Here is a 13,951-nt window from a genome sequence, read left to right on the forward strand (position 1 = left end):
CAGATCTTATTGGAAGAGGGAGAAAAGGAAAACCCGAAATAGCGGCGGGTTTTTCGGACTTCACGACCTGCCACCACCATAACCCATCTCCTTCTTAACCTATACTACAACAACAACAACACAAAATGGCCTCCCGCGAAGGCATCAATCCCCTACGTCCCTACTATATTCCTCCCTCTCTCGGCCTGGAGCACAACAACACCTCCGCTTCCTCCACCGACATCGCCCCCACGTCCTCCACGCAAGTGTTTTCCAGCTCGGCGCGCGACCTGCTGCCCGATTTGGACTATTCGGAGTATCTGGACTCATCTTCATCGGCTTCGGACTGGGTTCGGGATGCTGTGAATCGGGCTTTCTGGCGGTACACGACTGTGTTGACTGCTCAGCCGTTTGATGTTGCCAAAACTATCCTGCAGGCTTATGTGGTGCCCGATCCATATGAAGAGGGATCTAAAGGCAGTCGACGACGGTCTGTTCCTCGGGGCGGAGAGAGTGCCTACGGGACTACAGAAGATGAAGAAGATGTGAGTTATCATTATATTTGATATTTATCATCCACAGTACTTGATGCCATGATGGTGATTGTGTGGCGGGGTAGACTCATACTGACAGCAACAGGACTACCACTCTTCCGACGATGAGAGCAGCTACTTTACATCCGCAGCACCCAGAGGCTCGTCTCCTGGGGCCTCTCGCTCGAGGGGACGATCTCGTCGTCGTGAAATCACCGATCGAAGTGGTTATATCCCCTCGTCTGCATCATCCCGATATTCCTTGTCCCTCAAGAACCCATCTTCATTGATGGAGACCATATCGCAGCTCTGGGCGACCAGCGGACCAACTTCGCTTTGGAAAGCCTCAAACGCTACATTCATCTACTCACTGCTGCTCCCAACCTTGAACACGTTCATTCGCAGCCTCCTCTCAGCAATTGTCGGTCTGCCAGAGGAAGAAATCGCCTCATCCATGACAGCCGATATCCTAGCGTCGACATCACCCATCGTAACGCTGGTGCTGTCCTTCATATCCTCATCTCTTTCATCCCTCATCCTGGCCCCAATTGACACGGCCCGCACATTCCTCATTCTCACCCCGGCCACGCATGGCCCGCGGTCTCTCCTCCGCGCCATCAAACTCCTTCCCACCGCCAACTCGACCATCCCTGCCCACTTGGTCCCCATCACCATCCTGCACTCTAGTTTGCCAAACTTCATCCTGACAACAACACCCTTCTTCCTGAAAACTTATCTCTCGCTGGACCCCATCCTCAACCCCTCCATGTGGAGCATGTTCACCTTCCTCGGGTCCGGTCTGGAAATGGCCATCCGCTTCCCGCTCGAGACAGTCCTCCGCCGCGCCCAGATCGCAAGCTACACATGTCCCAGCATCCGACAGAGTCCCAGTATTCGCCGCGTGCCAGGACTCTCACCGAGAGATGCATCTCCGTCTGCACCTGTAGACCCAGCGGCAGAAATCGAAACCATCATTCCCACCCCGCAAACCTACCGCGGTATTATCGGTACAATCTGGGGTATCGTGTACGAAGAAGGTGCCACCGCACCGCCAGAGAACGAGCGCGCCCACGAGCTCCTCAAGAAACCCGTCTTACAAAGGAAGAAACAGGGCCAGGGTATTCAAGGTCTCTACCGCGGCTGGCGGATCGGTATGTGGGGAATTGTTGGCATCTGGGGAGCTGGTGTGCTTGGTTCTGCTGGAGGTAGTGGTGATGAGGAGGTGATGGTTAGTGGAGGACGGTTCTAGATATACTCAGGAGGATACCCAAACGGGGAGGGGGTTGATGCATCTTTGATATGATTTGTTTCCCATTATTCTGACTAGGTGAATGGCGTTTATCTTGTTCTCGTTCCTAATCTCATGCCTGTACATGATACCTTTATCAGCGTGACTATGTTTGAAACTCTATGATATACGACATTGCTATATGAAAATGATATCTCGCTGTTTCATGCCGGACGACTCGATATATATAATCCCATCTCCCCGCTTTTGCGGAGGTAGGATGGTCAAGCACCCTCCTGACTCTTCATACATTTAGGAAATTGTATTGAAATATATATATCAAATTAATGGATTCAATATTCAACATTGCATTGATTGTGTTGCATTTTGCTATTGCGTCATTGCTGTATTGTACCTGGTCCGATCTATAACAATCCGTACAAAGAAAGCTCTGCGGATGGTCTACTGCATCCCATATCATTAAACAAATACGAGACATCCCACGATGTCAACGCATAATAGTGAAGATCAATGGCTGGAAGCAAAAGCAATGAAAAATAAACATGGGTTATCAAGCTTATGCGGGTCTCCGCAGACATGTTTCAGTGAAGGGGACCATGACATACAATTATTAGATTTTATATACCTGGTGAACGAATTTAGCACTACTTTTCTTTTCTTCTGTACCCCATCCTTTCAATCCCAGATTCGATGCCAGGCCCATCCATAGGGCAATCGACCCTTTCTTACAGAATGAACGGATTTGCTACTGCATATAATGTTTTATCGACACGAAATTACACAGGCAAGAGAACATTGCTACTGCAAATTCTTACTGCGGTCCGATGTTTCCATTCGCAAAAGCAAAAAGCGCTAGCCCATGTGAAAAATCCGGACCATGCGTATTCACCTATGTGCCGGTTTAGAGACTCTGAGGAGACGCAATCTCTCGGTCGAGATGGAACTATATACAATGATGGACAACCTTAAAGAGTGAAATATTCAATCGACGTTGATGATTGGGACAGTTCAAGTGTTTCATAGTACTCTAGAATTGATGACAAAACACTCATTCGCAATAACAAGATAGTAGGGTCAATCTCTCTGAGATTTCCTGGGATACCTTATTGATTTTACAGCATATTCTGGTCTGAAGTTGAAAATCCCGTCGAAATACTGGCTGTACTTGTATGAAAACAAAGACCGGCCCGGGATTCGCCCGTGGGAATTCCGCTCATCGGCAATTGCCCAAGACATGACGCAGCTTGTAGTCATGCCCCATAAATACTAGCCATAGCGTACATTCCATGGTACTTAAAGACGCCGGCTTGCAGGACATGCCAATAAAAATTTGACTGAGCTATTCCACACTGGGCAAAGCTGGACGTTGTCGCGTGGTTGGCTGGGCTCGGATTACCTGAAACGGTATAGTGGACTTCCGCGAGGGGAAAGGTGGGATCAGATAAGATCATCTGATGGAGGGAAGGCAATGCCGAGTTAGTCATATTTATTGCAGGATGCTGCGCTGCGTATAGCAGCAGGGTATACATACAATACATACCGTTTTACAGAGTACAGGGGACAGAGTGCTTGTACTGGAATTTAGAACGACCTTGCGTCGTGCTGCGTGAACTTTGGCTGAACTTGCGTTTGTAATTGAAACACAGGGAGCCGCTCTGCCGCAAAAAAGCATTGAAATAAAATTTCAAGGCCCCGTAATTCAGGTCTCTGGAATGGGTCCTATGAGTAATTATTCCCTCGTGTGTCCGCCCAGAGAGAGTACGCATTGCGGAGATGCTTTCCAGCTGAACGGTTCATTGGTCCCATTCCGGCGCGGCCACCGCGCGTGAAAATTTATCAGATGGTGAGGGATAGTCAGCTTGATCATTCTTTAGTGTTGCTTCTGTAGACCATGTAGAATTCATATAGCATTTGCAGTAGACGACTTGAGTACATAAGACAAGTATTATGTATAGCTCACCGTAGGACAGTCATTATAAACAATGCCGGCCTCCAGCTACACAGTACTCTGTACACCGCTACCAGTTACATCGTACAGCTCCATCAGGCCAACATTGATTGATCCATGGACAGCCCTAGAAATCCCCATTGATTGATAACTCTGCCCCTTCAACCAATCAACAGCAGAAGCGAGCACCCCCACTCCCCTCCGAAATCGGTGATGAGCCGCACGATAATCTAATCTGATCCGACTTTGTTTCTTCTTCCCCCCTTCGCCGCGTCCCCTCGGTTTCTTTTCTACTCTTCTTCCTCCGCTCGTCCTGTTTTCATCCATCTGTTGTTTTTTTCACATTGCCGTGAAAACTACTCTTAACTTGGTTGTAGACATCGTCTTGTCTCTGGCATCACCCGTCCATCTCGCTTACCGGGTCGAATGAGCGCACTTCCGCTCTTCCGACCGCAAGCGACAAAAGTGACGAACGCCGGTCAGCTCTCCCACCACACTCACCATTACACCATTATGCTATATGCTCTACTTTTCACTCTTCGAGATGATCACTGACTGGAGTTCAGCTCTTATTATTTCAGAGAAGCATATCTAATTAAAAATAACACAATGTCTACACCGCTGGCTCCCGCGGGAACGCCGGCTCCCTCCATTGCTCCCCTGGCTCCCGCCCTAGCCGCCAAACCTTCAATTGCACCTGCCTCGCCTGCTCCAGCTACTCCCGGATCCATCACGTCGAAGGAATGGGTCATCCCTCCGCGGCCCAAGCCCGGCCGGAAGCCTGCCACCGATACCCCGCCCACCAAGCGAAAGGCTCAGAACCGTGCGGCCCAGCGAGCATTCCGCGAGCGACGTGCAGCTCGAGTGAACGAACTGGAAGACCAAATGAAGCAAATCGAAGATGAGCACGATATGCACGTGGATGCATTTAAGGAACAGATCTCGAACTTGTCTCACGAGGTGGAACAATGCCGGAATGAGATGGCTTGGTGGCGGGACCGCTGCCACGCGCTGGAGAAGGAGGTTTCTGTGGAGAAGAGTGCCAAGGAGGCGCTTGTGAAGGAGTTCCGTTCGTCATTTGCGGATAGAAACACGACTCAGTCGGATGCGGTGCCTCTACCGCCTCGAGGTCAGAAGCGGAAGAATACTGAATCAACCCGCGTACACACGACTCAATCTACTCGAGAGGAAGTTCCCTTGGGTTGCGGAAGCTGCTCTACTGCCCACTGTCAGTGTATCGAAGATGCGTTTGCTATGCCTGGCGTGGAGACTCACGAGTCTAATAAGCGTCGTTCCGAACCCGAAATCAAGCCTGAGCCGGAGGAGATGGAGGTGGATTTTACTTCCCGCTTCGCCGCTGCTCCACCCCCGGAGGATCATAGCTCACCGTCTATTGCGTCTCCCGTTGACCCCTGTGGGTTTTGCCAGGACGGCACTCCCTGCATTTGCGCCGAGATGGCCGCCCAGGAGGATGAGCATCGACAGCGAGAGAATTTTGAGAACAACCGACTTGCGCCGATCCAAAATTTATCGCAGTTCACCCCACCGCCATCAGACGGTGATGTCCGGTCCGAAGTGACTTTGCCTTCTATCAGTGAGGCTACCAATCCCTGCGCCAACGGACCGGGTACCTGTGCCCAGTGTGTGGCGGATCCGCGTAGCACGCTCTTCTGCAAGACCCTGGCTGCATCGCGGGCAGGTGGTAGCGCCCCTCGCGGTGGGGGTGGATGTTGCGGTGGCAAAGGCGCAGACGGTGGATGCTGTGGTGGTGGTGGTGGTGGTGGTGCACGCAAAAAGCCTGCCCCTGCCCCTAAGCCAACATTGAATCCCAGAGACTCGCCATCTTTGACCCTTTCCTGCGCCGACGCTTTCACAACCCTCTCGCGACACCCCAAATTCTCGCGCGCTAGCGACGAGCTCTCCTCCTGGCTGCCCAAGCTTCACATGCTCCCGAATCCCCGGGATCTGGAACTGGCAGACAAATCTAATGCTCGGGCTGCGATGGAAGTCGAAGCCGCGAGTGTGATGGGCGTGCTGCGGTACTTTGACCGACGGTTCGCTGATAAATAAGTCTCGACATGACTCCTTTCTTTCATCTTTTGATTTCCTTATGTTTTGTGATACCCGTTCCTGACTCTCACCGAGTTTGTACTATTAAATTTACTTTCATGTGGAGGAGGGACATGTTTGTTGTCTGTCTTATAGACAGTCTGAAGGTGATGGCCGTGGCTATGGATTGATGGATGCGAATGGGATAATACTCGTTCCAATGACTAGATGACGAACGGCGTTTTGGGTTTGTTTGATTTGAGGAGGGCAAAAGTACAAACATAACATTGGATCGTTTTTACCACATGAAAAAAAAAAAAAAAGAAAAGAAAAAAAAAAAGAAAGAAAGGCCTTGGGCTGGGAGGTTATGATTCTATGAATATTCATCTTGTTTATTTGTCTGCAAATGGGTGTCGTCTATAGACGACTTATATACAGCATGTTTCGTTCTAATATTGAAGCATTATTTCTAAATTACCTTGTTTTCCGTCATTTCTCATAGACCGTGTACAATCTCTTCATTGCTTGAGTGATAAAGGGTGGTTACTGTGCCTGCTGCCCAGTTTTGAAACAGATGGTAACCAACCTGCTGAGTAATGTACAACATTGACCAGACCATATATTCAGCGCCTATTCCTAATACTATGTAATTTAGGGGTACCGGCGTTAGGGCTAGAAGCACACTAGCTGGTCGTGGACAGTAAGAATAAAGGTCCGTGTATGCCTGGATATCACATAACATGCTTGAGCTTTCTTAAAGCTCGGCTATCTCGTGCAGGACTAGCTGGACCGAAAAAGTTCTGGGCGGGAATACTTCTGCGGCCTATATCTCGTGATAACTGTGATGAGGTTGTTGACGGCTAGTGCTCTCAGATATGCCCAGTTGTTTTTGCATATTTATAGGCAATATCAGTCCGTTCTGAGATTCCGGTAATTGAATGTTGACTGTTTAATTTGAGGAGAACAGCAGGACTTTTAGCTTCAGATGCTGGGGTGTAGTCTTGGGACGTCGGCGAGAATCCCAGGAGGCCACGGGAGAAAAGGTCCCACGATGCGGTATTCGCGTGCTATAGGGTTTCCTCAACTATCGTTCAAAGTTCATAGAATATATGGGCAGTCTTGCCCAATCTTCTGATCTCTCAAATTCTCATAAACTCCAGTTCGACTTCGGACATGTGTTAGCTTGTTTCGCCTCGAGCCCAAGAAACCGTGTCAAGGTTCTTCAAATTAGAAAGCGCTTTTTGCCCTTGGGCAAGCGAAAATTGGACAATGGCGTGACTATAACAACAATGTGCAGTTTTCATCTAATTTTGTCTCATCTCAGTATACCATATACTCATGGAGAGGGTTATCATATTATCAATGTCCACAAAAGGTAGGAGTTCCATTCTCTTTGACCCAGGATTCCATATAATACGAACATTGCCCAACCCAATCCTCAATAAATGGATGTTCCAGAATTACATGGATTTCGATGCCTAATCTGTCATTTTCATGATTGATCTATCCAACGGGAAAGGCATTCCAGCAGCTTTGCCTTTTTCCAACAACGAATCATTCATCATCACCCGCTGGCATTTTGTAGGGTATTTTCGTCGACGGGACGGAAATATATGAGAGGGAATAAAGTGGCCTGAGGACCACCAAATACCATGCTCAATAGTGTGATAGTACATTCATTGGCTGAATGAAATCAAATCATTGCATACTATGCCATTCACTGAGATATCGGAGATACCTGGACAGAGCGCTTGGTCTCTTTGCTTTTGCTGTCGGGGCCGCTATCTACACATTCCCAACTCGGATTACTGCGTGGTATATTTAGAATGTTTCTGAAGCCTGGTTGGTGTTCCTAATCAAACGCTATGGGGTGTAGTAGAATTTGCATTCATTTCCTAACCGGTCAAGCTATGCTCAAATAGCATGTAAAATCTTATCATTAAGTCAAATACGCTACTAGTACACGTTTATCTGGACAGTAATACATCATACAATCGAAACTACAGGTCATCCTTGCCCCGTAACCAGAAACAATGAACTCACAACTCAGTCAAAGCCGGCGCCCCGGGGCACGGCGGCGCAGAGTACCTGGTCGCCACGAAAACCTTCTGGATACCATTCTCCCGTTTCTCAAACTGTTGATACAGTTTTTCCACATCCTCCAGGCGTACCCGATGCGTCACCATCTTCAATGGCTCAATTTCCTTGCGTCGAACGAGATCGAGCAAATGCTCCCAGTATCGGTGGACTGGGGCTTGGCCGTTGCCGATTAATCGAATTCCGGTTTGCATTATGGCGCCGATGTTGAAGTGGTTTGTCTGGTAAATAATCAGAAGGGTATTCTTAGACAAACCCTAGGACAGTATTACTCACATATCCAGCATAAATACCTGTCACACCAATCCGTCCAAACGGTCGTAGAGCAGTGATCATCTCGTTCAACATTTCCGAAGTATCCGTCTCCATTCCCAAGAGAGTCTCGAAGTAATGAGCCCATCCCTTGGCGTATTCACCGGAAGTACAATCCAGAGCTACATCAGGCCCATGATCAACCATCTTTTTGAGTTGCGAAGTAACCGACTCGCCTTTCGGCAATTTCGTAAAATCAAGAAGCTCAACACGAGGAATCTTGGACTTGACCAAATCCAGTCTCCAGGATGCGTCTCCTCCATCGATGAGGATTACTCTGCTGGCGCCATGGTAGAAGCTGAATTCAACGACCATTTGGCCAATTGGTCCTGCGCCCCAGACGGCGACGACATCGTCTTTGTTGATGCCTGTGTCGACGACACAGTGCCATGATGTTGACAGCACATCTGATAGGTAGAGACCTCTCTCGTCAGGGACATCATCCGGGAGCCCGAGTAGGTTCATGTCCGCATGTGGCACGCGGACAAACTCTGCTTGGCCTCCAGCGAAACCGCCAGTGAAGTGGCTGTATCCGAAGAATCCTGAAACCATCAGCTTTGATTCTCTGCTGTTAAATGTTTTTTTTTTTTTTTTCATCACGTACCTGACGTTCTCTTTCCATACATCACATTCTCGATAGTATTCGCATTGGTCCGGTCACACTGCGATGTCAATTTCTTCTTGCAATTGAAGCATTCGCCACAAGCGATAGGAAATGACGCAACAACACGCTCGCCTGTTTTGAAGTTCTTCACACCTGGTCCTGCGCTTTCGACAACACCGCAGAACTCATGGCCCAGGACGTCGCCTCTCTGCATTTGAGGGATGACACCTACATCCGGTCAGTACGAGACATAGCGTATGAGGGGAATGGTACATACCATGATACAAGTGGAGGTCGCTCCCACAGATAGTACTCCCCGTTATCTTGATAATAACATCGTCTTGGTCTATAACCCTGGGTTTGGGCATCTCAACTGCTAATGTCAATTCATAACCCCGAAAATAACCTCAAGTGCACCGTACCGATCTGCACACTCTTCTTTCCAGTCCATATCGTCGCTTTGATCTTCTCGTCTGTCTCTCGCCCGGCTTCATTCTGGGAATAGTTGGTTATATCGGTAGTAATGTCCGCGTTGTCTCCATGACCGACGATGCGTTCCGCGACATTCGCAGCTTGTGTTGTTGCCATTTTCAGTACCGGAGTCTGCTTGCTTGCTCAAATACTAATTGTGTCTATTTGTCTAGATTGAAGTCGAGATATCCCGGCCTTTAATGGAATTCATTGTACGGACCGTTTTCCGTGGGTGTGACATCACAATGAAGTCGGCAACAACAGGATGTTAAACCAGATCTTTTACAGCCAATCTTGATGAATGAATAGTGTTAATTGATCCACGGGAAACCGCCAATAATCCTGAGGATCTGGGACACTGTCAGTTGTTTGTCTACGGTTATGTTCATGCCTGAGGCCACGACATATTGGCAACAGCCTTTTGATTCCCTCGAGGTCCTCGCGAGAAGTTCAAGAAAAGGAAATAAAATGACAATTCAAGAACGACTGGTATGCTGTTTTACGACATATGGAGTGTATTAGCACGGACAGAAACGTCCTAATCTGCATCTCAATAACGCATCGCAGGGCGAATTTTTTGACGCCTTGGCATGAGACACACGCCATATCAAATCCACCACAACCACTTATCTGCTCTTTTGAATACGGTATCTGCCGCCTGTCAAACCACCCCTCCTAAATTTCTGACATTGCATGTTTTACGCGCCAGGTCCCGATAATGCGGCCTCTTAAGCGCCTACTGCGGTGCGTCCATGCCAAAGAGAAACATCAAGAATCCACTGCAGGTGGGTGCTATTTCTGCCCCTCCCCCCCATACCAATTGGAAACCTTTATAAATGCCGGCAGGATCATGCTTAGCATGTGTGTGGTTGATAGAGCACTTTCCTTTGTATCATCCTGCTCCCTTCTCCAGCTGGTTCTGTTGATTCTCTATGCTCCCTCTGTCTTCAGCACATATGTTCGGTCATTTCTTTGATCTGCTTTTTTCCTTTGTTACTTATTCGTACTTGCATGCTTTTGGAATAGTCATGAAAGTTGAGCTTGCTTGACGTTCCCCGTTCTGTCACTCTTTATTAACCTATTTTTCATACTTCCTGCGCTGGCCGTTACTACCTCTTCATTATGATTTTCACATATTTACTTCTTATACTTCTTACAGCATCAGTCGCCATGACTCAATCTGAACCTCGAAGTGTCTTCGCCCATTTTATTGTAAGTAGATCCCTCCTTCCACCCTGAAAACAAGACTGACCAATGCAGGTCGGAAATGCTGTAGCAATGACTCCGGAGCAATGGGAGTTCGACATCATAGAAGCCCAAAAAGCCCACATAGATGGCTTCGCATTGAATATCGGTCCCCAAGATAGCTATATGGATGATGTTGTTTATAAAGCATTTGCAACTGCAGAAAAGCTGGGCAACTTTTCACTCTTTCTCTCCTTTGACTATGGGACTGCCGGGCCCTGGCCGGTAGATCGAGTCATTAACATGATCAATCGGTATAAACACAGTCCTGCCCATTACTACTATAAAGGGAAGCCTTTGGTGTCGACATTTGAAGGCACAGAGAGTGTCGACGACTGGCCGCGCATCAAGAATGCCACCGGTTGCACATTCGTTCCCACATGGACTAGCCTTGGTCCGTCTGGTATCATCAACGCTTTTCACGTCGTTGATGGCGCCTTTAGCTGGGATGCTTGGCCTGTTGGGGCAGATGATAAAAATACTACAAGCGATGAAGCGTGGGTAAAAGCGCTTGCTGGCAAACCTTACATGATGCCTGTTTCTCCGTGGTTCTATACCAATCTTCCCCAGTGGCAGAAAAACTGGCTATGGCGTGGTGATGATCTGTGGCACTATCGCTGGCAGCAGATTATGGAGATGCAGCCTGCTTTTGTTCAGGTCGGTTGCCTTCAAGGATACTACATGTCGGATGAACTGACTTTCGCAGATTATTAGCTGGAATGATTATGGAGAAACGCACTATATTGGGCCGATTTATGAACCTGGAATTCCCGAAGGTGCAGCACACTACGTTTCAAACCACTCTCATGATGCGTGGAGAGAGCTGCTGCCGCATTATATTGATGCGTATAAGACACGGAATGGAACCAACACCACGACCACGCATCGAATGGCCGGAACCAATGTCCACGGCCATAAATACCCTGTCTCTTACGCAGAGAAGATCAGTTACTGGTATCGGAAAAACCCGAGCACTTCCGGCAGCTCAAGCGGCACAACTGGCAACAATCCAGCCATGGGCCAGATGGAGCTGAATCCAGGCCAAGTCTCGCAGGACCGCGTCTTTGTCACCGTGCTGGTGACCACCCCGTGTACTGTTGAGGTCCAGATCGGAGATCATACGCCGACCGTGCTTCGTGCATGCACAGTGGGCATTAATCATTTTTCGGTGCCCTTTGATGGACAGACAGGGCCCGTGAAGATGGCCATCATGCGGGACGGACACGAGATCGTCGCGACGACCGGTCCTGCGATCACGGAACAATGCGTCGACGGGAAGATCAACTGGAATGCGGTTGTTGGTTCAAGTAACGGAACGGATACGACCTGAGCATAACTTTATACTGTGCATATGTATATAGTATCCTTATCTTCGTGGCTGACTGTGTTGTTCAGTGGAGTATGCAAATGACGTCGTTGATCGCCGAAATGGCATTCTCCAGCTTCATTCCATCAGTCAGCAATGATGCAAACGCACAATACACACCGATTCAATGAATGAGCTGTCTCATAGCGTATAAACAGTGACTATGCAGAATGTACTTTTACCCGTACGGTACCTGGAGTGAGGCGACCATACATAGTAAACTGCCGAACCAGTTCCTGTTTATCTATGCGACACGCTAACCTGATCGGGATGTCAACTTCCCCAGCCCCGTCAGGTGACTCCTCTTTGCATTTCGCTCTTTCCTGCTCTTGTTGTCCTCTTTATTTCCCTCATTCCTTCTTCTCTAACTTCTTCCTATTCATCCCATCGCATACCTCCTAGAATCACTCTCGCATGATGGCCAGAAAGACCTTTGCTACCCCCCAACACTCCAACATGGCTTACCGCTCAGCCGCTCCTTCAACCGCCGACACTGGCTCTATCAAGCCAGAAGACTTCTCCCAGCCGTACTGCGATTTCATGGCTGATAACCCAACCATCTTTCACGCCGTCAACGCCTTTGCCAAACAACTCGAGCAACACGGCTACGAACAACTCCCCGAGCGCGACGTCTGGACAGGCAAGCTGAAGCGTGGAGGAAAGTACTATGTCACGCGCAACAGCAGCTCTCTCATCGCATTCGCAATCGGCAGCGAATACCAGAGCGGAAATGGTCATGCCATCGTGGCTGGTCACGTGGACGCTCTTACGGCTAAGTTGAAGCCTGTCTCCAAGCTACCCAACAAGGCTGGTTACCAACAGTTGGCTGTGGCTCCGTATGCTGGTGGTCTCGGAAAGACCTGGTGGGATCGCGATCTGTCGATAGGTGGTCGAGTGTTGGTGCGTGATGAGAAGACGGGTAAAGTGGAGAGTAAGCTGGTTAAGCTTGGTTGGCCAATTGCCCGCATTCCGACGCTGGCGGAGCATTTCGGGGCTCCTTCGCAGGGGCCTTTCAACAAAGAGACACAGATGGTTCCTATTATTGGAATTGATAACTCTGACCTTTTCGAAGAGCAGAAGGATGCTCCGGCTAGTGGAATCAAAGCTGGGACCTTTGCCGCTTCTCAATCCCCGAAGCTGGCCACGGTCATCTCGAAGGAGCTTGCTGTTGATCCCAATCATATTTTGAACTGGGAATTGGAGCTGTATGACAGTCAGCGTGCTCAGCTTGGTGGATTGGACAAGGACTTGATCTTTGCTGGTCGTATCGATGACAAGCTTTGCTGCTATGCCGCTCAAGAGGCCCTCCTTGCCTCCCCCGACAGTGCATCTCCTGGCGTTGTGAAGATTGTCGGCATGTTCGATGACGAAGAGATTGGTAGCTTGCTACGCCAGGGTGCCAGATCGAACCTTTTGAGCAGCGTCATGGAACGGATTACGGAAGCATTCGCAACCAACTATGGTCCCAACGTACTGGCCCAGACCGTTGCGAACAGCTTCCTCGTTTCATCGGATGTCTGTCATGCCGTCAACCCGAACTTCCTTGGTGTCTATCTGGAGAACCACGCTCCTCGCCTGAATGTCGGTGTGGCCGTCTCTACTGACTCCAATGGCCACATGACCACGGACAGTGTTAGCCATGCTTTGTTGAGCCGTGTTGCCCAACGTTCTGGTTCGACCTTGCAGCTGTTCCAGATCCGTAACGACTCACGAAGTGGCGGTACCATTGGACCTATGACTAGCGCACGTATTGGAATGAGATCTATCGACGCGGGTATTCCGCAGTTGAGCATGCACAGCATCCGTGCAACGACTGGGAGCCTGGACCCTGGTCTGGGAGTGAAACTCTTCAAGGGATTCTTTGACTATTATGAGGAGGTGGACAAGGAGTTTGCTAACTTTTGAGCATTTATCGGCAAGGCATGAGTTATGATTATACTGGTTGAATGAGTTTGTTCATTCCGTTTGTTTATTATTAGATCATTATAAGTGCTTGAAAGGTTCCAAATTCAAGGTTGATAAATTATACATGATCATATAGTGCAAAATTGAAATAATACATGACAATGAAAGCCAAAACGTGAAAAGTCGTTATCAT

The 13,951-nt window shown here is 48.8% G+C and overlaps 5 protein-coding genes across 5 annotated transcripts; 3 read left to right on the plus strand and 2 right to left on the minus strand.

Annotated features, from left to right (window-relative positions):
* Nucleotides 1-63: 63 nt before the first annotated feature.
* EURHEDRAFT_498667 (mitofusin complex protein UGO1) lies at nt 64-1,761 on the plus strand (the record flags this gene model as incomplete). Its single annotated transcript, XM_040785716.1, has 2 exons — nt 64-524; nt 613-1,761. The coding sequence occupies exons 1-2, from the start codon at nt 126-128 to the stop codon at nt 1,759-1,761; spliced, it is 1,548 nt and encodes a 515-aa protein (XP_040639522.1). The 5' UTR covers nt 64-125.
* A 344-nt stretch (nt 1,762-2,105) lies between these two features.
* On the minus strand, nt 2,106-2,389 carry EURHEDRAFT_36555 (uncharacterized protein). Its single transcript, XM_040778502.1, has one exon. It carries the CDS (start codon nt 2,337-2,339, stop codon nt 2,166-2,168), a length of 174 nt encoding a protein of 57 aa, XP_040639523.1. The 5' UTR covers nt 2,340-2,389; the 3' UTR covers nt 2,106-2,165.
* A 1,607-nt stretch (nt 2,390-3,996) lies between these two features.
* hapX (bZIP transcription factor HapX) lies at nt 3,997-6,067 on the plus strand. Its single transcript, XM_040781653.1, has 2 exons — nt 3,997-4,187; nt 4,276-6,067. Exon 2 carries the CDS (start codon nt 4,319-4,321, stop codon nt 5,777-5,779), a length of 1,461 nt encoding a protein of 486 aa, XP_040639524.1. The 5' UTR covers nt 3,997-4,187; nt 4,276-4,318; the 3' UTR covers nt 5,780-6,067.
* Nucleotides 6,068-7,676: 1,609 nt separating this feature from the next.
* On the minus strand, nt 7,677-9,465 carry EURHEDRAFT_477095 (zinc-dependent alcohol dehydrogenase). Its single transcript, XM_040785434.1, has 5 exons — nt 9,194-9,465; nt 9,049-9,144; nt 8,772-8,999; nt 8,132-8,709; nt 7,677-8,076 (listed from the first exon to the last, which is right to left on the minus strand). The coding sequence occupies exons 1-5, from the start codon at nt 9,357-9,359 to the stop codon at nt 7,798-7,800; spliced, it is 1,347 nt and encodes a 448-aa protein (XP_040639525.1). The 5' UTR covers nt 9,360-9,465; the 3' UTR covers nt 7,677-7,797.
* Nucleotides 9,466-9,542: 77 nt separating this feature from the next.
* Nucleotides 9,543-13,758, plus strand: EURHEDRAFT_530312 (uncharacterized protein; the record flags this gene model as incomplete). Its single annotated transcript, XM_040787143.1, has 7 exons — nt 9,543-9,731; nt 9,810-9,889; nt 9,952-10,027; nt 10,402-10,454; nt 10,503-11,144; nt 11,194-11,794; nt 12,326-13,758. The coding sequence occupies exons 2-7, from the start codon at nt 9,833-9,835 to the stop codon at nt 13,756-13,758; spliced, it is 2,862 nt and encodes a 953-aa protein (XP_040639526.1). The 5' UTR covers nt 9,543-9,731; nt 9,810-9,832.
* Between the last annotated feature and the right edge of the window lie 193 nt (nt 13,759-13,951).

The sequence above is a fragment of the Aspergillus ruber genome, assembly GCF_000600275.1.
Source record: "Aspergillus ruber CBS 135680 unplaced genomic scaffold scaffold00010, whole genome shotgun sequence".
NCBI lineage: Eukaryota > Fungi > Ascomycota > Eurotiomycetes > Eurotiales > Aspergillaceae > Aspergillus > Aspergillus ruber.